Below are 22,676 nucleotides of genomic sequence, written 5' to 3'. Positions count from 1 at the left end.
CATCAGATTCAACAGAAGAGGAGCTGCTGCTAACTGCCCTCTTCTTTGTATTTTTACTACTTCCGTATAAATATAAGAAACAATTAATGAAGACTTTAGAGTACAGCAAACTTTACAAATTCATATAAAATCCAAGTGAGATTGGAATCAGCTCAAACTTGAAACACAACATAAGAACATGTATATGTATCAGGAAATGTAATAAAAATGAAGAATTCTCTCCTTTTCATTTTTGGCAAAATTTTGAGCGACTTTAACATTCGCCAATTATAGTTGATTTGTATAATTTCTCTTACTTCTAAGTACTAGTTCCCCAGAGTTACTGATCCTGATATCGGCATAAGGATGATTCTTTGTGTCAACTTTCTGATTCTCAATTTGAGTCACAAACTGAAATCCTGACACAACAGCTCCAAACACAACATGAACACTAAAAATAAAATAAAATAAAATGGAGTAGAGCAATCAACACTTTTTCCTTCACTTACCCATCTAGATGAGGGGCGGGTCTGGTCGTGCTAAAGGGGGTGTGGCAGCATTATTAATATGGGTGTGGCTATGACGTACATAAAGAACTGAGAGCCGTTTGTGTCTGAACCTTTGTTCGCCATTGAGAGGAGGAACGGTCTGTCATGCTTCAAGTTTAAATTCTCATCTAAAGAAAAATACCATCATCACATTAACAAGACTCAGTTATAAAAATCTAATGCAGTATAGCCTCTCTTAATGGACACTCTCTATAGCGTACACCTCCATTTAACAGACAGCACTTAGTGTACCAATTACATTCCTTACTGTATAAAATAACCTCCACATAAAGGACACCTCTGTATAACAGAGACACTTTCTTGTACCCAAAGTGTCCATTATATAAAGGTTATACTACATGTATATACTCTATTATGTAATTAATTATTGACCACACCCATAAAGTAGTATATTAATTAATACTTGCCTTTAAAGAAACCACCATATATGGACTCTCCACCACTTCCATCACCTATTTTAAAAATAATATGTATAAATAATTTTAATTGTTTTTTCTACATACCTTTAACAAAGTCCCCTCCCTGTACAATGAATCCCTTTACTATCCGATGGATTGGAGTCCCCTTGTAGTGTAGAGGCTTAAATGTTGTCTTACCTTCTCCTTTCTCTCCTAATAAATTTAATAAAAATATAGGGACACAAAAATGGCGCCCACCTGTACAAAGGCAGCGGAAATTCTCACAGGTCTTTGGTGCATCATTAACGAATAGTTCAAAGACTATCCTCCCAGCTAATAGGAAAGGAGAGAGATCAGTAGATTATAAAGTACATTAGACTTACAAGGAACAGAATTAATGGAAATATCAAAGAAACATCTTGGGAGAGGCATTGTGCATCACCAGGCATCACGTGGTCTCTAGCTAGCACCGCCCATAATGCGGAGGAGTATAGTAGCTCTCGACCATTATAGGTTACGTTGTATGCTCCTTACCCTAGTCCAGAAATGGAATCTCTTCTTGATTCTCGTCCTAGTTTGCAAGAACTCATGCAACAAGTGTGCCTTGAGTCTAGATGGCATGAAATTGGTGTAATGTTGGATTTAAATTCAGAAAAGTTAGACGCAATCCGTTATTCTTCAGTCAGTGAAAGAACCAAAACCAATGACATGTACAAGCTATGGCTGGACTCTAAGCCACAAGCAACGAGGAGAGAGCTTGTACAAGTGCTTAAAGATATGGAGCTCAACAGGCAAGCTGCTGAATACAAGGAGTATCTCAGACATCAAAGCATTGAAAACAGTAAGTGCATTTTGTCAAGGATTACACAAATAGTTTAGTTATATCTTTATCTTAGCTACCCTGAGACCAAGATCTACTCGACCAGTGCCTAAAAAAAGTTCTGTAATATTGCCCCCACGTATGTACTGGTATATAGTAGCAGTTATAATAATAGCATTTTCAGTTTTAATAATAATTGTACTTTCACCACCTCTTGATTCACATACATTAATACCAGGAGTGATCAAGCAGTATGGGTCAGAGCTACGTGACAAATACATTGAGTCTTTAACTAAATATAAGGACCCAAAATATAATAAATTTCCTACAGCTGGTCCAGTTTCTGTGCATGTTTCATTCATACCCTTAATATCTATTGTAGTTAAAAATGTAACCAAATCAACTGCCGAATGGTTACACAGTACAACTCCTAATGATGTTGTTCAAAATGAGGAAGTCATGAAAATTCAAATTGAGGATATATTAAAGCCAGTATCAGAGGAACGATTAAGATTTGTACTAATTGAAGGAGAGCCTGGCATAGGAAAGAGTACATTAGCTAAAGAGCTAGTGTTACGATGGGCTAAAGGATCTGATGAATTAATGAACAATTATGACATTGTGTTTCTTATTCAGCTGCGCTTTGAAACTTACCACAAAGCTACAAGTATTGAACATCTTTTTGTTGACTTGGATGACCAAAGTATTAATATGACAGAGTTACATGTAGAAATTAAGAAAAGAAAAGGAGCAGGTATCCTATGGATATTAGATGGCTTTGATGAGCTTCCTAGTCATTTAAAAAGCAATTCAGTTCTTATGAAACTTATAAAAGGTGACAATCTTTCCAAGTCAACAGTCATTGTTACCAGTAGACCTGTTGCTAGTGATCAATTGCTTCATTTTTTACATGAACACGACTCAAAACGCATCAGTCTCAGAGGATTTGATTCTACTAAGATAGAGGAATATGCTTTACAATACTTTAATGACAAAGACAAAGCTTCAAAGTTTCATTCTTATTACAGTGGTAATATTGTGATTGAGAGCATGCTTTATAATCCACTGAACTGTTTCATAGTGTGTACAATATTCAATGACTTTATAGCCACTAATAATAAACAATATCCAAAAACAATGACATCACTCTACAATCATTACGTTCGTATCTTACTCAAGAGGCACCTCATTGATGCAGGATTCATATCAGATCTAGACTATGATATGCCTCAACGTTTGATGCTTGAAACTGATTTCAATGATCCTTTACTACAGAGTGTTTGGAAAAACTTCTCCTTTTTGTCCAAGATAGCCTATGATGGTGTGATGAATCAGCAATATATTTTTGGAAAGGAGCTTTGCAATGTTGATAAAATGAGTATGATGGATACAATTGCTAATTTCTTTGTTTTTGAAAAAGATGAGTCCAGTAGCTTTTTACACACTACACTACAAGAATACTTTGCTGCAGTTTATCTTGCTAATAACAAGCAAGATATTGAAATTAGGAACATTCCAAGCCTCAAAGTTATTTTTATTTTTTACGTCGGAATCCGCAAAATAATGGGTGCCAGAGATATGGATTATGTAGTATTTGATATTTTAAAGAATAACATTTCTCAATATACAGATAATGGTGATGAATATGTGGACATTGGCAGTGTATTGCTAGGGTGTCTTTATGAAGATGATTCACTACTATACAACATAGGCTTGCCTGTTAATCATTCATTTTACTCACGCTCACCCAACACAAATTTTGATTATTATATCTTAGGCTATCTTGTTGCCGTTCACAAAAGCACCTATAAGATTGGATTTTCAAATTCAGATCAAATAAAAGCATTCAACAAGGGACTTCAATCTCATTCTACTGTTAGTGGGAAACTATTATTACGATTTCTAATCAAAGGATTTGATGAGAGGCACAAAGGATTTAAAGAGCTACTACTTATGCCTAGTCATTTAGTAATTGAAATCTTGATTCTTCCATCAAATTATTCTGAAATTTCTGAATTTTGTGGTATAATTTCTAGATTTCCATTATTACAAGAGGTTTTACTTGTTACTCCTGCTTTGCAATGGCCTTCAGAAAACCCTCTGTTAAAACTCATTACTCCTGCTTTGCAATGGTCTTCAGAAAACCCTCTTTTAAAACTCAAAAAACTAAATATACTAAGTATATTAGCTATTAATCTAGATGAAAATGATTTCGCAAGGCTTAAGCTTGGACAACTTGTTACTCCTGGTAGGCCACTGAAGAAATTGTATGTGGAAAATTATTGCATACCATATAATGATATTCTAAACTTAATTAAAATGCAGACATCTCTGGAAGAACTGGTAATTCAAGACAGAGTTGATACACATGGTACTCTAACTTACAGTTTAGTTTGGAACCTGGAACTATCAGGACGACAACACATCCAATGGACTAAAAGCACTAATAATCTAATGGTTCATTATTATGAAAAGTTCTTCTATCATCTAAAGAAAAGAAAACTACCAACAATACGACTGTCTTCTTTTACATCATTTACTTACATTAAGAATAGAAATAGCGATTATTATTTTAAGAGTGTGGACATGTTGAGCACGTGGAATAGCTGGACTCGGGTAAATGTCACTGTGTACTCAAAATCAACAACATTTAAACTAAACCACTTCATTGATGCTTTCAGCGAGTGCATTATTTTATTAAAGAAGCTACCAGTTGAAAGAATTGACAAAACAATAACAAAAAAATTAAAAAATAACTTTACATGTATGTTTGCTGATGCTGAACAAGGTGGTGGATTTATCATAGGATTACCCCAGTGTGATCATAAATGCCACAATACGGAATATGATTCAGCTATAAATTTTATTGTAAAGACATTCATCCTGATTCTCATTACAGTTGTATTGAATGACATAAAACATCGCTATAACCAGTGATTTAGTAGATCTAGTTTTCATAGCTGTTGTCTGTTCAGTAATAAATAATATTTTGTTTGATATTTAAAGTTTACTAATTTTTTTCTCATTTATGTACTTCCTACATATTTCTATTCTATACACATTTTGACATAATATTAATAACAATTAATAATAATTAATAATAATAATGATAATAATAATAATCAAAAATGAACAGACACCATGTGTCCCATATAACACTAAGTGACACATACAGACCCAATCAATCATTATATCAATCAGGTAACACTAGCTCCATGTCATGTAGTTTGTCTAGTAAACTCTGTATCCCCTTCTCTTTAGCTAGTTCAGATCCCAGTACCTCCATTATCTGACTCACATACTTACAACCAAACATCATTAGCAAGATTATCTACACAGGAAGGAGAGTTACTATGACCCATGTACATGAATTGGTTCATTAGTATTATTAGTAATTCAAGGAAGGATTGATGTAGTACAAGGTTTATGAGTACATGCACATGAGTTTGATGGATAACTAGTATAGTCTATTTTTAGGTATGGGTGTGGCTTGTTACTATAAATAGCAGCTATAAATAGTAACATACATTCCTCTACCCTACACTATACAATACAATGTACATGTGAGTGTCCTTACTTCTTTATTGCTGGTAGTGTCAGGTGTATTTCCATCTGATAGTGTGGTCTGTATATATTTTGAAATGTGTTGTATGATCAGTACACAACTGCTGTATAACGCTGAGGCTAGCTCTTCTGATTGAGGCAGCTGCTGGGCATCAATTAGAACTAGAAATAAAATTAATTCAATATACACATAATGATGTGTGTTATTTACCTGATGATCTATTGTTGCGAGTTGAATTAGACCTTTTAATGAGGGACTTTAAAATTGATGTTACTTTAAGAATACCTTCAAAATGCTCACAGACAATCTACCAAAAGAAAATAAACACAAAATAAAGTTACAAGAACACATTATTACTTACCTGTCTGCTGGCTGAGTGTATATATCCATTATACTCCTTCAATGATATTAACTGTTCCTTTAATTGTTGTCTTACCTTCCCTTTCTCTCCTAAATTAGTCTTCCCAGACTACTCCTAAATAAATCTAATAAAAAACAAAATGGGTCTGGTCCACCTGTACAAAGGCAGCGGAAATTCTCACAGGTCTTTGGTGCATCATTGGGAAAGGACAAGGAGAGTCTGGAGAGAGAGATAAGTAGATTGGCACCGCCTACAATTAGATGCGGAGCTAGCTAGCTGGCCGGATCCATATATGGAGGAGTAGACTATCTACATACGTCACTCCTGCTTCCTGCAGAAATGGAATCTCTTCTTGATTCTCGTCCTAGTTCGCCAGAGCTCATGAAACAAGTGTGCCTCGAATCTAAATGGTACGACATTGGTGTGATGTTGGATTTGAATTCAGAAAAGCTAGACGCAATCCGTTATTCTTCAGTCAGTGAAAGAACCAAAACTAGCGACATGTACAGGCTGTGGCTGGAGTCTAATCCACAAGCAACGAGGAGAGAGCTTGTAGAAGTACTTGAAGATATGGAGCTCAAGACACTAGCTGCTGAATACAAGGAGTATCTCAGACATCAAAGCATTGAAAACAGTAAGTGCATTTTGTCAAGAAATAGCTCCAAATTTTATTATTAAAATCATTGAATCAAGTACTCATTGCATATTTGTTACATTATATCTTTATTTTAGCTGCTCTGAGACCAAGACCTACCCAACCAGTGCCTACAAAAAGTTCTGTAATATTGCCCCCATGTACATGTATGTACTGGTATATAGTAGCAGTTATAATAATAGCATTTTCAGTTTTAATAATTGTACGCTCACCACCTCCTGAGTCACGTACACCAACACCAGGAGTGATTGAACAGTATGGGTCAGAGCTACGTGAGAAATACACTGAGACTTTAACTAAATATAAAGACCCAAACTATAATAAATATCCTACAGCTGGTCCAGTTTCTATGCATGTTCCATTCATACCTTTAATATCGATTGTGGTTAAAAATGTAACCAAATCAACTGCTGAATGGTTACTCAGTACAACTCCTAAGGAAATCGTTCGAAATGAGGAAATCATGAAAATTCAAATTGAGGATATATTAAAGCCAGTATCAGAGGAACAATTAAGATTTGTACTAATTGAAGGAGAGCCTGGCATAGGAAAGAGTACATTAGCTAAAGAGCTAGTGTTACGATGGGCTAAAGGATCTGATGCATTATTGAACAATTATGACATTGTGTTTCTTATTCAGCTGCGCTTTGAAACTTACCACAAATTTAATGCTAGTATTGAAGATCTTTTTGTTGACTTAGATGACCAAAGTATTAATATGAAACATTTAAAATTAAAAATTAAAAAAGCAAAAGGAGCAGGTATTCTTTGGATATTAGATGGCTTTGATGAGCTTCCAAATCATTTGAAAAGCAATTCTGTGCTTATGAAGCTTATAAAAGGTGACAATCTTTCCAAGTCAACAGTCATTGTCACCAGCAGACCTGTTGCTAGTGATTTATTGCTTCGTTTTTTGCATGATCATAACTCAAAACATATCAGTCTCAGAGGCTTTGATTCTACTAAGATAGAGGAATATGCCTTAAAATATTTTAATGACAAAAACAAAGCTTATAAGTTTCATTCTTATTACAGTGGTAATATTGTGATTGAGAGCATGCTTTATAATCCACTGAACTGCTTCATAGTGTGCACAATATTCAATGACTTTATAGCCACTAGCAATGAACAATATCCAAAAACAATGACATCACTCTACAATCATTACGTTCGTATCTTACTCAAGAGGCACCTCATTGATGCAGGACTCATATCAGATCTAGACTATGATATGCCTCAACATTTGATGCTTGAAACTGACTTTAACGATCCTCTACTACAAACTGTTTGGAAAAACTTTTCACGTCTTTCTAAAATAGCCTATGATGGTGTGATGAAGCAGCAATATATTTTTGGAAAGGAGCTTCACAATGTCACTAAACTGAGTATGATGGATACAATTGTTAATTTCTTTGTTTTTCAAAAAGATGAGTCCAGTAGCTTTTTACACACTACACTACAAGAATACTTTGCTGCAGTTTATCTTCTTAATAACAAGCCAAAAATTAAAATTAAGAATCATGAATATGTTGAATTACAACCAAACCTTAAAACTGTTTTTATTTTTTATGTTGGAATCTGCAAAATGACAGGCAGAGAACTGGTTTCTACAGTAATGGACATTTTAAAGCAAAATATTTCCCGACCTACAAATGATGATGATTATGTGCAAATTGGCAGTATAATGCTTGGGTGTCTCTATGAAGACGATTCACTACTATACAACATAGGCTTGTCTTCTAACCATTCATACTCAAGCTCAAGCAGCACAAATTTTGATTATTATATCTGTGGCTATCTTGTTGCTGTTCACAAAATTACATATAAAGTCGAATTCTATAATTCTGATCAAGTAAAAGCATTTAACAAGGGACTTCTATCTCATTCTACTAGTAGTGGGAAACTAGCATTTGAGTTTCAAATCAAAGACACTGATGAGAGGCAAAAAGGATTTAAGGAAATACTACTTATGCCTAGTCACTTAGTAACTGAAGTCTTGATTTTTCCATCAAATGACTCAGAGATTTCTGAGTTTTGTCAAATAATTTCTAGATTTCCATTATTGCAACAGGTTTTATTTGTTACTCCTAATTTTCAATGGTCTTGTAATGCAACTTCAGAAAACCCTTTTCTAAAACTCACAAAGCTAAATAGATTAGGCCTGTTGGCTGTTAATCTGCATGAAAATGATTTTGCAAGACTAGAACAACTTATTGCTCCTGGTAGGCCACTGAAATTAGTTTTAATGGAAAATTATGGTACACCTTATAATAATATTCTAAACATAATAAAAATGCATACATCTCTGGAAGAACTGACAATTCGTGATGGCGTTGATGCACACAAACATGGAACTGAAACATTTATTTCAGTTCAGAGCCTGGAACCGCCAGCATATCAGACTATTATATGGACTAAGAGCACTAATAATCTAAGGGTTGACTACTTTGAAAAGTTTTTCTATCACATAAAAATAAGAAAACTACCAACAATACGACTGTCTTCTTTTACCTCATTTACTTACATTAAGACTAGCAAGACTAAGAGTGTGGACATGTGGGATAGATGGACTCGGGTAAATGTCACTGTATACTCGGAATCAACAACATTTAAACTAAACCACTTCATTGATGCTTTTGGTGAGTGCATTATTTTATTAAAGAAGTTACCAGTTAAAAGAATTAATAAAACAAAATTAAATAGTAACTTTACATGTACATGTGCCATTGTCAAAGATAAATTTATTTTATTACCCCAGCATGAAGGTAAATCATGCCGCAATACTGAATTTGCTTCAGCTAAGGAATTTATTTATAACATCTTATTCTTCTCAATTATCATTATTTTAATTGAAATAACACGTTAATTTTCAATTTTAGTTTTAATGTGCTTTTGTTGTATACACATAAAATACAACTATTATTATAATTACTATTAGAATTACTAAAACCATCATCAATGGCAGTAGAATTGCCAATATTTGCATTGTTTCGTTTATTGTACTTTTTGTTACCTTATTTATATCAAGAGTAGATGATATGCATATTTTTGCTAAATTTTTAATTTTTTTGCCTCTTTATTATGTCATTTATGTTCTGTACACATTGATTTGTGTAATGTCACATTTTCAAAATTAAAAAGATTTTTCTTAATCTATCACATCAACTTAATTGCCAGCACAATAACTAATATAATTATGTATACATACACCAGTGATGATAATAAATTGTTAATAGTAATCAAAAATGAACAGACACAATGTGTCCCATACAACACTAAGTGACACATACAGACCCTATGTCATTATATCAATCAGGTAACACTAGCTCCATGTCATGTAGTTTGTCTAGTAAACTCTGTATCCCCTTCTCTTTAGCTAGTTCAGATCCCAGTACCTCCATTATTTGACTCACATACTTACAACCAAACATCATTAGCAAGATTATCTACACAGGAAGGAGAGTCACTATGACCCATGTACATGAATTGGTTTATTAGTATTATTAGTAATTCAAGGAAGGATTGATGTAGTACAAGATTTATGAGTACATGTACATGAGTTTGATGGACAACTAGTACAGTCTATTTTTAGGTATGGGTGTGGCTTGTTACTATAAATAGCAGCTATAAATAGTAACATACATTCCTCTACCCTACACTATACAATACAATGTACATGATAGTGTCCTTACTTCTTTATTGCTGGTAGTGTCAGGTGTATTTCCATCTGATAGTGTGGTCTGTATATATTTTGAAATGTGTTGTATGATCAGTACACAGCTGCTATATAACGCTGAGGCTAGCTCTTCTGATTGAGGCAGCTGCTGGGCATCAATTAGAACTAAAAATAAAATTAATTTAATCTACACATAATGTGTGTTGCTTACCTGATGATCTATTCTGACGAGTTGAATTAGACCTTTTAACGAGGGACTTTAAAATTGACGTTACTTTAAGAATACCTTCAAAATGCTCACAGACAATCTACCAAAGGAAAATAAACACAAAATACAGTTACAGCTACACATTATTACTGACCTGTCTGCTGGCTGAGTGTATATATCCATTATACTCCTTTAATGATATTAATGTATAACTAGTACTAATAGTGACAGATTGCTTCAGTAACCCTCTCATACAGTGAGTGCAGTGTTCAGTACACTGGGGACACTGAGGAGGGAGGGAAGAGGAGGAACATTCCAATAATAGTTTAAGAGCCTCTTTGAACCTCTCCTTTAACTAATGGAGGAAGAGAGGGGGAAAAGGGATTTTTAAAATATATCTTTATATTTTTCTTACTTTTGAAATCCTGTTAGTTTTAAGTGTCATCATTAGTCCTTCCACTTTCCCGCTCTCCTCCATTACCAGTTGTACATATTTGGATATTATCAGTGAGAGATAGGCCCCACCCCCTGCCAATGCTTCAGCAGATACAGGGAGACCTAAATCTCTCCAAGAACTAAAAAATAAAATAATAAAAAGAATTTATAAATATTTAATTAGCATAATGTACGTACTGATTGCATTACTTAATTAAAAATAAAATGGCTGCCTACCGTCCATTGGTATTCAAAATGTCAATCCATTTCTTCCTCTTGTTCGTAAACTCATCTCTGAGAAGCTCCAAGTGGGCGTGCAAGTCTCTGAAGCCACGCCCATAAATGGGAGATGTATCGCTGATTGTCTTTTGTATATCGTATTGGGTCTGAGAACATTCTGTCATTATTTCAATTGTCTTCTCTAGTGATCGGTATAGAGGAACTTCTTCCTGAAAGAAAAGGGTTATTATTAAAATAGCCATAACTCAAAAAATTGAAGTCCAAATCAACTCAAACTTTCTTCACAACATAAGAACATCAAAATGTATCAGAGGAAATTATAAAAATGAAGAATTCTCTACTTTTTATTTTTGGTGAAACTTGGCTAAAGTCGCTATACTATAGTACAGGGACTAATAGTTTCAGTTTCAGTATGCAGTATAACATCTGCAATGTTTGTATCTTCAGTACAGTACATGTATGACAGTACATGTATACCTTTAGCTCTCGATATCCTCCAGAGTACCAAACTGATACGTCTTCTAATTTCTCAACTGCCAGAGACAGATCTTGTAAAGTATCAGGTAACTTCTGTTGCAATTGCTATCAGTAAAAGTATGAAATAAATAAAGAATACACTTTAATCTTGCACTACATGTATCAATCTCCCTATGTCCTTTTACTTTTAATAGTGATTGTATTTCTTCTCTTTTTCCCTTTGCTAAGTGAAGAAAGTCAGGGACTGACATCTTACGCTGACGAGCCTGTATCTCTGCCCACTGACGAGACTAATTAATAATAATAATAATAATTATTATTATTATTATTAATTACTTTAAAATCCAGCGTCTTCTTATTTGGAGTCTCGGGTACGTCAGTTGATTCAGTTCTCTTCATCATTCGGGTCCTCAGTCGGTTCTGCATCTGCTGGAGACGACTGCTAGTTCTTGCGGTGGTAGGTGTGGCCTGGAGCTCAGAGAGAGGAGGAGGAGGAGGGGGAGGGAGAGAGGGAGGGGGCGGAGCTGGGGGAGGAGGAGGAGGGGCAGGAGGAGGAGGAACTAAGAGAACAAGAAGAAATAAATTACTATGTACATTATAAAATACCATTAGAGGCAGCTGGTACGTCTTCCCTTGTGGGGTTCTGTCTTGAGAAAGGATTCTTGATTGAACGGGATCTTGTAGAACCTTCAGGATCCGAGAGAAGACTATTAAGTCCTTCACCACCGACTGAGGACTCAAACTTTTCAGCAGACGCTAACAAAGAACGAAATTTATTTGCAGGAGCAATCTCAGCTCTGATGTTAGTAGTGGAATTAATTGTAGCAGCTGCAGTTGTACTTGTGATTGATTTTGGTGCATAACTGCAAGAAAATAAAACTAATTATAACATTCTTTGCTTTTGAAACCTTCTTTGATTTTCACTATAAGAACTTTGGGTGTTCTCTGATTCATAATCCTGACTAATGTGCCGTTTCTAAAGAGAGAGTGGGGGGAGGGAGAGAGAAAGAGAGAGAAGGAGGAGAGAGAGAGGATTCTAATGTCTTCAGTGCAAATATTGAGTTGCTGTACTTTAGAAGGTGATGGTTCAGTGTCATTAGGCAGTTCACTACCAACAAAGTCAAGAGCTGATTTCATCCAGTTCAATACTCCGTCCCACAGTGAGTTTATGTTATTAGCAGCTGCTGGAGCAGTAGAAGAACCAGACACTGAAGAAAAAGAAAAAGTAAAAATGGTAATGAATATGTACTGTATAGCATCAAAAGATAATAGGACGCTACCATTGCTGGTCTGTGGTTGGTTAGTGATGACATCATCAGATGACAATATAGTTTTCTGAAGTTGACGAATTTGACTCGGTCTTAGGAACCCTTCGGATGATGATGACTGATCCGGAGACCTCTGCCTCTTTCTAGGAGAGGACTCTGGTATTGGACTCTATGATGTAAATACATAAATACAATTATTATTATTGTTATCATTAATTTTTCATTTTATTAGTAACTTTTGAATCATACCATTTTGATTTTAGTTAGTCTTTTATCTTTAAAATCAGATAATAAATTCTCTTTCCTTTCCTCTTCTTGGTTGGCCCGGGAAGGAGGACAAAAGCTACTTCTTCTCCTCCTTAGTGCCGCCATTCTTGAATTTTTATCCCAATTAAAGCACCAGCCCCACCTATCAATTACCCACGTGCTTCTACGTGTGCTCCTGCATGTACTCTATTTAATGCCCCTCAGCAATGGCCTCTACAGTTGTGGTCCAGCTGGGCCAGTGTGGTAACCAGATAGGACCTCAGCTCTTTTCCCTCCTCCTCTCAGATGCTTCTGCTACCTGCAAATCCCCTCCTCTCTCCTCCTCCTCTAATTATTATCAGAAAACCCTCAGTAGATATTTTCACAAAAATGATGGCAAGAATACGTTAAAAGCAAGATCAGTTCTCATTGATACTGAGCTAAAGGTCATAGAGTCCTCTCTAACGGAAGCAAAGAGAGGAGGAGCCTGGGAGTACGACTCCTCCAGTATATATAAAGGACGTCAAGGCTCTGGTAATAACTGGGCTCACGGGTTTTATCAACACGGACCGGCAGCTCATGAAGGGATTTTAAATGCCGTGCAGAGAGAAGCTGAGAAATGTGATAGCCTAGAAGGTATTTAATATACTACTGAAATAATGCAGAAATTTCAATCCAGTTCCAATTTAAAAATTATTTCATTAGCATTTAGTATTTAAATTTTTATTTTTTAATATTAGGTTTCTTAATACTGATGAGTGTAGCAGGTGGTACAGGGTCTGGATTAGGTACTTATGTAACACAGCTGCTCCATGATGAATATCCCACTTCTTGTCTAGTCAATCCTGTTATATGGCCTTATGCTTCTGGTGAAGTTATTGTTCAGAATTACAATGCTCTTTTAACAACAGCCTCACTGTACAGCTCATCTGATGCAGTGATACTCCTACCCAATGATCACTTACATAAAGTGTGTTCTAGACTCCTTCATCTTAAAGAGATTAGCTTTAAAGATCTCAATAAAGTAGCTACTCATATTCTAGCCAGCATTCTTCAACCAGCTGTACCACACAGCTCTTCTTGTTCTGCCAGAGACTCAAGTTTACTGAGTAACTGGTGCTCCTTAAGTGACCTCTGTACTTCACTCACCCCTCACTCTTCTTATCGGCTCCTCTCAGTAAAGTCCCTCCCTCAAATGCCCGAGCGTTCCCATGCCTACACTAATTACTTGTGGGCGGGGTTGATCAAATACTTACGTCAGATGTTATCGACGGATTCTTTTATTGAAGAGGGCATGGATTGGTCGCCATCACCGGGTAAAAACTTAAATAAAACTCTCTCAAATTTATTTATATTCAGAGGTAGAGATCTTCATGAACTTGATCCCAGTAATCTACTCTCAGACCAGTCAATGTATTCTAATTCTGTTCCTCCATCAATGAGACAGTGGGTGTGGTCTAGTCCACACCCCTTCAACCATTATGAGAAGAGTTGTACTGTCATATCAAACAGTCAGAGTTGTCTCCAATCTCTTAATACAGTGACTGAGAAAGCATGGAAGATGTACAGTTCACGTGCGTATGTTCATCAATACTCACGTTTTGGTATGTGTGAAGAGAATTTCATGAAGAGTTTTGTTGAAGTTGAACAAATAATAAAAGATTATTCACTAATATGATTGTACTGGTAAGTAGTCATATATATTTCTTGTACTATTTTATTCATTTTTAAGAATATTTTTGACTGCCTTTTGAAGATCTATCAGCTAAATGAAAGTGCAAAAATGCATAAGTTGAAAAAGCGTAATATTTTTTAGCTTACCAGGATTTTGTCATCATTTTTCTCTTCTGCTTTTGTAATAAGGTCCTCAACTCTTTTCTGCAATTCAAACAATAATAATTGTGTCTTAATTATTACTATCAATCATACCACTGATGCTTCCAAATGATTGACTTTAGCTTTCATTGTAGCAAGTTCATATTTCATCACTTCACTTTCAATCTGTACAATGTGTACTATTAATTCATTTATTTATACTTCAGTCTGTACTGTACCTTAACTGTCTGCCTTTGTAGTACTTTTATTACAACTGGACAACCTCTCGTTTGTCTCTCATGTCTCATAAGTTCTTTAGTGTCCATTGTCACTTTCATTTCTTCTTCAACACTTGATGGCTCCCATTTTTCCACCTGTGTCTCTTTTGTCCATAGCTCAATAAGCAATGGCTCATTTCTCAGTGAATACAGGGTACTAGGGGTGACAGGGTCTATGGTGACCTCCTTCATGTAATTGAAATTAGGAGAGACAGTCTCAGCAATTGTTTTGGTGACTGATTCATTAACATCAAGGAAGAAATGAAACTTACAAAACACTCCCTGTCATTAAAAGGGAAATTTAGTATTTTTATTTTAAAATAATACTAATAATAGAATTAAACTGACTTTTTTTGCTCTTTCAGGCAGGCCTACTGCATTTTTAATCTTAAATTGAAATTGTATCCTTTTACCTAGCTGTTAAATGTAATTATTATCAGTACTAATGTGGTACTTACTGTATCATCAGTATTTTCAATGGAGGAGTTATCATCAAGTGGTTGTATTGGGTTAGGTTTATGGGGAAGCACGTGTACATTGAGTTGACCTATTTTATGACCATCAAGATCTGATATAGTAACAGTGTCCTCCATTTGTACCTACATACATGTATTGTACATGTGTGTTGAAACTTGATAAAATACCCTGTACTATAGTACAGGGTATTTTGGCAAAAATGGCTAGGAGAGAATTCTTCATTTTTATAATGTTTCCTGATACATATACATGTTCGTATGTTGTGTTTCAAGTTTGAGCTGATTCCAATCACATTTGGATTTTTTACGAATTTTTAAAGTTGCTCCAAAATTGGGTCAAAGTCCCTGTACTATAGTACAGGGTCACTGGCCAAATTTCACCAAAAATGAAAAGTAGAGAATTCGCCATTTTTATAATTTTTCCTGAAACATATACATGTTTTTATGTTGTATTTCAATTTTGAGCTGATTCCGATCACATTTAAATTTTTTACGAATTTTTAAAGTTGCTCCAAAATTGGGCCAACGCCCCTGTTAGAGTACAGGGGCATTGGCCCAATTTTGCCAAAAATGAAAAGGAGAAGATTCTGCATTTTAATTACATTTTCTGATCTATTTATACATGTTTTAATACTTAGTATAAATTTTGAGTTGGTTCCAACTAAATTTTGAATTAGAACTACAAGATTACCATATAAGGAAGGTACTGCATGTATACATATGCTTGTCCCATGAGTGCTTCATTACAGTCGGGCTCCCAAAATGGGTCTTCATCCTATACAGTACATGTTATTCAATGTATGCATGTACATACAGTGTTTGGTGTACATTTGATAATATGAGATCATATTCTTTCACTTGTTTCTGGTAAATGTCTTTCATTGCAATGTAACGTGAGCAGAAACACTCCACAGACCAGAGGCTCATTTTACCAGTCACCAATTGCTTCTTTTGTATCATAACCTAACAACAAGGTGTACTCTGTTTAATATGTCATGGTGCATGTAGCATACTTTTGTTTCTCTTTTCCCTCCTCTTGCTTTAAGTGGCAGAGAAACAATCTCAAAAGATAGCTGTTGTACATAGTTTAAGTTTTCACTTTAAGTCTTTAACTTACTCTTTTATCAAGTTCTTCACTGATAATATTAGCCTCATGGACCATTGGTATGAGCCTAAACACTTCCTTTTTAATATTATCATCAGATTCTAACATAAAGAATCAAACTTATTATGATACACTATAGATCATCTACCTGTTGTGTAACCTGAAGAGATTGCAATGTCTTCAATTGCTTGAAGGTATGTTATTGCTACTGGTTTGTTAGTAGCTGGCAAACTCTTCATTTCCCTTGGATGATTGAGTACATATAGATGATGACATCCAAATGTAATTCTGTTAATATCATCATTAATTACCACATCATTGGTGGTAGATACCTGTCATTGTGGTGCAGTGTGATTGGTTTATCTACTAGTCTACCATTCACTAATACTTTAGAGCTTGTACAAGGAGAGAGGGACACTGCTCCATCTCTGCCTTCATTTGTAATGACAGCATGTGTCCTTTGAATACTATAAACAAACAATTATTAAGTATATGTGTATGCATGTACATAAGACTTTTCATCATTATAGACCTTAGTCCATTTAATGTTATATCTGATTTATCTTCATTGTCATCGGTTTGTCGACCAATAGTGTAACTGAGAATTGGTTGAAGAAGATGAACAATGCTTCCCGTGAGTTGTGGGTCTTCATGAAGATTCCATAAATACGGGACAGTCTCCTTGTCTTGTTCAAAAGCAGCTTCTCTCAGTTCTGCTACCTGTGGACATTTTCATGTAGCAGAGTATAAATGTATGTCCTTTACTTTGAGCATTTTTTGTAACGTTATGAGTAGCTTGTCCTCCCAAGTTTGTTTTAGTTCATCAATTTCTTCTTCATTACTCCTTATCTACATGATTCTTTCCATCTCTACATTTGTAAATGAACTACTTACAATTCTATAGATTTCTTTTTTTCTCTTTTCCATTATTTTTTGAAATTCTAAACAACAATCAAAAGCAGCTATAAGAGCATTATTATTATTATTATACCTTTTGGGTCTGAGTATTTCAATACAAGGTTCTCTTCATTCCTCAGTTCTGATAAAAGCTCTGCATTCTCTTCTCTCAGTTTTTGTATAACTTCATCAGTCACTGATTCATTGACTCCTGCATTGAGTACAATCTTCCTGAATTGTTCAGCTTCGTGGAATAAAGAACATTGTAATATTTGATTTACTGCTTGTTCACTTAATATTATTACCAAATTTTAAAACAGTCATTGTTCTGTTGTAATCAGAATCAATTGGACTAATGTTTGCAATCTACATAATTATATACATACATATATATACAGTGAATCATTACAATGTATTAATATTGAAGCTTACTAGTGTGATTTTTGAATGTCCTGATAGCACTGGTTTTAATAACTTTGTCAGTGTAGAGTCATTGAATGGCACTGCATGTATTGTATTGTGTGTTGTATACTAAAATTAAAAATTTATTTGATACCTTTTGCTTCTTTATTGTCAATTAATGCTATGTGTACATAATATTACAACATTTAATAATTATGAATACCTTCGACAACAGAGTGAAATACTGACAAGTTTTTCTCTAAACTTTCATTAACCACTCCACTATGTTGAATAACAAATTTTTGTATATTGTTATAATTTTGTATACCTTTCTGCTCCAGTAGCTGGGAGGTCTACAAAATTTATTATTGAGGATTTATTAATTATCTGTCCACTCTTTTTGAGGCACTTTTGTACAAATTTCAATTGAAAGAGTACAGTAGAGGAGTGAGTGCTGAGTGAGTTCATCTCAGTGCTCAATAAAGCTCTGTTTCTCTTTCCTTCTTTCAATATCCTCTCAATATCAGAAACTGTTGCCACTGCCAATACTTTCAAACCATCAACTGCATGAATAGCATCATTATTAATTGCCTGTTGTGTGTATGCTTATCCCATTACCATAATATCCAATTCTTTTGTTTTCTCTGACTTTTAATGTACTTTCTTGTACATTGTTACTCATTAAGTCTCTTACCTTCACAATTTTCTACCATAACACCATTAATATGTTCTCTTACCTCATTATTGTATACTTCCATCATGCTAATGCTGACTTGACAGAGTGTGTCCTTAGCTAATGGTATCTGATCAAATAACTTGTCACATACTGCACTTATTGCACCTAAAGGATCCACATCCATTGGTGAATAGCTTAATTATGTTGGTTTTTTATATACCTTGATATGATTTGTTTCCAAAAATTGAGACTGATTTCCCAGTTCCTCTCTGTCCATATGCTATCAATGCACAGTTGTATCCTTTCCAAGCATTCCTCAGTAAACGAGGAACTAGATCAGTCAATATTTGCTTCTATTTTAATTGATTGTAGTGCAATTGGGAATGTATGTCCATAGACTGTGTACCTGTTCAGCTTGTGCTGCAGGTTGTAAGTATCCGTTGTCATCTTTGCTGAGTCCATAAGTATAATCAAACTGAAATGATTTTGTTTCAGAGTCTTCAAGAGGATTTCTCAATGTAATGACCTGTCCACTGTTCCTGATTATGACTGGTGTCTGCTTTTCTATCTCCTCCTGTTTGTATATACAAGTAATAATTAAGGAAACATAGATATAAACAATAATAATATTATAATAAATATAAACAATAAACAAGATAAGGATATCAATGGTCTAACTCTAATGACAACTCTAGCCATTTTCACACTTCACTTAGGTGTAAATTATACTGTGAATAAAATAATTAACCCAACTGGCAATAGACAAGCTGCTGATGGTTTTAAGTGAACTGAAATCATAATGCATGCACTTACTGAGATACAAAACATGTTCATGGTTCCTGTTTTTATGCACAGGGTTTTGCTGAAATAAGACTTTGGACTCAGAAATAAGAGCCCATAAGTATAATCAAACTGAAATGATTTTGTTTCAGAGTCTTCAAGAGGAGTTCTCAATGTAATGACCTGTCCACTGTTCCTGATTATGACTGGTGTCTGCTTGTCTATCTCTCCTGTTTGTATACATCAGTATAGCAACCCATCATGTACTCTTGTAATGGCATATACATAATGTATATACAACAATAGAAGGATGAGGATATATCAATGGTCTCAACTCTAGCAGTTTTTATCACTTCTTCAAATTGACAATTCTGATCATAATCAGAAAACCTGGCAGGTTTCCTGATTAATTCTGATGTGAACTGAAAACATTAATGCATGTATTCAGTGATGAGAATCAATACTTAGATTTAGTCTCACGCAGCCAGACCATTCCCCAGCCTACAGTCATTTGGGTGGACAGTGGTTGGTGGGGAAGGGATGACTGTAGGCTGGGGAATGGTCTGGCTGTGCGAGACTAACTTCGATGTGCACTGATGGTTTAAGTGATATGCATTTGTCACAATAAACATGTTATTGTTTTGAATTGTCATACATCTAGCTTACTGTAGAGGAAAGTAAACAAGTTTTAATTGTGACACACATATACATCTTATGCACTTTGCTTATGTAAAAGAAAACCGTCATGTATAAATCTAGTTTTAATTTGTCAAAAAATAACATAACTGTAACAGAGCTATAATTCTATTCAGTTCATTGTTAAAATGGCATTTTCAGTATCAGGAGTGATTATAGTCTTCTTGATAAGTGTCAGTGAAGTTATCAGTCAATGTCCACCTTCCTCAGGTAAGACACTGGATGTGTATAATAACAACTGTATAGGTTTTTATAGGTATCTACCTGAGGCATAATGAAAACTGTTATACTAATGGATCATATTTTTGGGACATTATTGTCAATGCAGCTAATGAAGCTATATCATGTGTGTTACCTGGTACTAATCTAACTACTGGTCAGTGGGTTAGAGTTGCTGATCCTGATGATCCTGTTGACTGTAACAGTAATAATGACAATGATCCTTTTCGCTGTACTAATGTCACTTCACCTGATGCTACTATCAATCTTTATCTTGCTCAGGGACTATCAGTAGATCAAGAAGGCTGGTACAAGTGTTGTCTACCCACTAATTGTTCAAATGCTCATAACCTCATCTTTGTTAATATATTCAGTAAGAGGAGACTATAATCTCTTACTGATTTAATAATTTTAATTTGTAGGATTTGCAGAGATTGAATCATTTATTGTTGCTGATCTTCCTTCTGATATGACAGTATATCCTCAGGAATACAAACTGAATTGTATTAAAATTGGATACTATCGCTATGATGGTATTAGTATGAGCATTGGTAGTACTGCATTGGCTAGTTATACTAATTGTGATGATCGAAATAATGATAATTGTCCTGGTACTGTGTTAGTTAGTAGTACCAACACAATAAGATATACTGTTAATATCACATGGGATGGAATGACTGTCAGTAGTGGATCAATCAGTCAATCAACCACTGGAGATCAAATGTATCAGTGTGTAGTGCAAGTTACTGATCAACCAACTAGAACACGTAATATAACTATAAAAGGTAACAAATTAATTATAGTTGATTTTTAAATGGTACAATAATTTTTAGTATCTGCAACTGCTCCCTCTTCTCTTACTGTGGTCAGCAAGACAGCTACCACTATCACTGTCAGTTGGACTGCACTTGATTCATCTGATGCTGATGGATATGTAGTCAATGTCACTAGTGACACAGACACTGTGCAGACAGTACAGGTGGAGGGAAGTAGTAATAATACAATCACACTGAATGGACTGAGAGAACTAACAACTTATAGCATCACAGTCAGAGCCTATCAACAATTACTGGGACCTGCTATTGTTTTCACTCATTGTCAGCCAGAAGGTATTTAAATTTTAATATCAATTATTATAAGTATTCAGTAATTTTTATAGGTATCTATTTAGTACATAATCAAAACTGTTATCCTAATGTATCATATTTTTGGGACAGTAGAGTCAATACAGTTACTGAAGCTATATCATGTGTGTTACCTGGTACTAGTCTAACTACTGGTCAGTGGGTTAGAGTTGCTGATCCTGATGATCCTGTTGACTGTAACAGTAATGGTGCCAGTGATCCTTTTCGCTGTACTAATGTCACTTCACCTGCTACTCTCAATCTTTATCTTGCTCAGGGACTACCAGCAGTTCAAGAAGGCTGGTACAAGTGTTGTCTACCCACTGATTGTTCAGATCCTAACACTAACATCATCTTTGCTAATATATTCAGTAAGAGGAGACTATAATCACTTACTGATGTAATAATTTCATTTTTAGGATTTGCAGAGATAGAATCATTTATTGTTTCTGATCTTCCTTTTGATATGACAGTATATTCTCAGGAATACAAACTGAATTGTATTAAAATTGGATACTATCGCTATGATGGTATTAGTATGAGCATTGGTAGTACTGCACTGGCTAGTTATACTAATTGTGATGATCGATTTAGTTATTGTCCTAGTACTGTGTTAGTTAGTAGTGCCAACACAGTAAGATATACTGTTAATATCACATGGGATGGAATGACTGTCAGTAGTGGATCAATCAGTCAATCAACCACTGGAGATCAAATGTATCAGTGTGTACTGGATAATCTTAGTGGTGCTGATAGAACACGTACTTTAACCATAAAAGGTAATGATAAGAACACTAATAATTAAGTACGTATGTTTCCCTATTAGTCCCAGCAACTGCTCCCTCTTCTCTTACTGAGGTCAACAAGACAGCTACCACTATCACTGTCAGTTGGACTGCACTTGATTCATCTGATGCTGATGGATATGTAGTCAATGTCACTAGTGACACAGACACTGTGCAGACAGTACAGGTGGAGGGAAGTAGTAATAATACAATCACACTGAATGGACTGAGAGGAGGAACAACTTATAGCATCACAGTCAGAGCCTATCAACAATTACTGGGACCTGCTAGTACAATCAGTGTACAGACCTTACCAGGTATTGCTACTGCACCTTTTAATGTACTTGTAACATTGTTGATGTATTTCTAGTTATTAATTCAATCAATTGGACACTAGTCTCATCCATTACACAACTCAATAACACTCAATATTGTATTGATTGTCTCACAACTACTGATATATATCCTTCAACTGATATTTACTGGTTAGTGAATGGAGTGATGAAGAGTAACTTAAACTATTCAT

The 22,676-nt window shown here is 35.0% G+C and overlaps 6 protein-coding genes across 10 annotated transcripts; 3 read left to right on the top strand and 3 right to left on the bottom strand.

Annotated features, from left to right (window-relative positions):
- Position 1: 1 nt before the first annotated feature.
- LOC100640272 (peptidyl-prolyl cis-trans isomerase G-like) lies at positions 2-1,403 on the bottom strand (the record flags this gene model as incomplete). Its single annotated transcript, XM_011409400.2, has 8 exons — positions 1,330-1,403; positions 1,205-1,279; positions 1,052-1,159; positions 956-1,000; positions 568-655; positions 489-518; positions 297-430; positions 2-63 (listed from the first exon to the last, which is right to left on the bottom strand). Coding segments are annotated over exons 1-8 (591 nt in total), but the record flags the coding sequence as incomplete, so codon positions are not given.
- A 119-nt stretch (positions 1,404-1,522) lies between these two features.
- On the top strand, positions 1,523-4,730 carry LOC109585782 (uncharacterized). Its single transcript, XM_020001905.1, has 2 exons — positions 1,523-1,787; positions 1,843-4,730. Exons 1-2 carry the CDS (start codon positions 1,535-1,537, stop codon positions 4,701-4,703), a joined length of 3,114 nt encoding a protein of 1,037 aa, XP_019857464.1. The 5' UTR covers positions 1,523-1,534; the 3' UTR covers positions 4,704-4,730.
- A 67-nt stretch (positions 4,731-4,797) lies between these two features.
- LOC109585769 (uncharacterized) lies at positions 4,798-13,045 on the bottom strand. 2 transcript variants are annotated; one of them, XM_020001887.1, is made up of 14 exons: positions 12,901-13,045; positions 12,664-12,820; positions 12,455-12,591; positions 12,292-12,359; positions 11,990-12,246; positions 11,720-11,943; positions 11,569-11,673; positions 11,384-11,488; positions 10,904-11,115; positions 10,647-10,806; positions 10,386-10,586; positions 10,235-10,331; positions 5,344-5,492; positions 4,798-5,097 (listed from the first exon to the last, which is right to left on the bottom strand). In XM_020001887.1, the coding sequence occupies exons 1-14, from the start codon at positions 13,021-13,023 to the stop codon at positions 4,960-4,962; spliced, it is 2,133 nt and encodes a 710-aa protein (XP_019857446.1). In that variant the 5' UTR covers positions 13,024-13,045; the 3' UTR covers positions 4,798-4,959. The 2 variants fall into 2 exon arrangements, with proteins under 2 accessions (XP_019857446.1, XP_019857451.1); XM_020001892.1 differs by lacking the exons at positions 4,798-5,097; positions 5,344-5,492 and adding exons at positions 9,467-9,793; positions 10,040-10,188.
- On the top strand, positions 6,025-9,372 carry LOC109585731 (uncharacterized). Its single transcript, XM_020001858.1, has 2 exons — positions 6,025-6,326; positions 6,425-9,372. Exons 1-2 carry the CDS (start codon positions 6,032-6,034, stop codon positions 9,211-9,213), a joined length of 3,084 nt encoding a protein of 1,027 aa, XP_019857417.1. The 5' UTR covers positions 6,025-6,031; the 3' UTR covers positions 9,214-9,372.
- Positions 13,046-13,072: 27 nt separating the features above from the next.
- Positions 13,073-14,652, top strand: LOC100640147 (tubulin delta chain-like). Its single transcript, XM_003383156.3, has 2 exons — positions 13,073-13,533; positions 13,638-14,652. The coding sequence occupies exons 1-2, from the start codon at positions 13,125-13,127 to the stop codon at positions 14,573-14,575; spliced, it is 1,347 nt and encodes a 448-aa protein (XP_003383204.1). The 5' UTR covers positions 13,073-13,124; the 3' UTR covers positions 14,576-14,652.
- On the bottom strand, positions 14,522-19,279 carry LOC100640020 (kinesin-like protein KIF28P). Of its 4 annotated transcripts, none has more exons than XM_020001868.1 (26): positions 19,213-19,279; positions 18,953-19,126; positions 18,767-18,899; positions 18,608-18,711; positions 18,489-18,564; positions 18,199-18,433; positions 18,094-18,152; positions 18,025-18,051; positions 17,901-17,971; positions 17,774-17,834; positions 17,563-17,712; positions 17,466-17,512; positions 17,337-17,420; positions 17,104-17,291; positions 16,904-17,038; positions 16,720-16,859; positions 16,584-16,672; positions 16,480-16,539; positions 16,295-16,429; positions 16,158-16,241; positions 15,449-15,589; positions 15,339-15,407; positions 14,952-15,272; positions 14,827-14,898; positions 14,719-14,775; positions 14,522-14,662 (listed from the first exon to the last, which is right to left on the bottom strand). In XM_020001868.1, exons 1-26 carry the CDS (start codon positions 19,243-19,245, stop codon positions 14,615-14,617), a joined length of 2,793 nt encoding a protein of 930 aa, XP_019857427.1. In that variant the 5' UTR covers positions 19,246-19,279; the 3' UTR covers positions 14,522-14,614. The 4 variants fall into 4 exon arrangements, with proteins under 4 accessions (XP_019857427.1, XP_019857440.1, XP_019857441.1 ...); XM_020001881.1 differs by having other exon boundaries at positions 16,325-16,429; XM_020001882.1 differs by having other exon boundaries at positions 16,720-16,814.
- Positions 19,280-22,676: the final 3,397 nt, after the last annotated feature.

Source organism: Amphimedon queenslandica, unplaced genomic scaffold (genome assembly GCF_000090795.2).
Source record: "Amphimedon queenslandica unplaced genomic scaffold, v1.1 AMPQUscaffold_13514, whole genome shotgun sequence".
NCBI classification, from domain to species: Eukaryota; Metazoa; Porifera; class Demospongiae; order Haplosclerida; family Niphatidae; genus Amphimedon; species Amphimedon queenslandica.
Note: the sequence above shows the minus strand (reverse complement) of the source record. Positions and strands in the feature narration are given on the sequence as shown.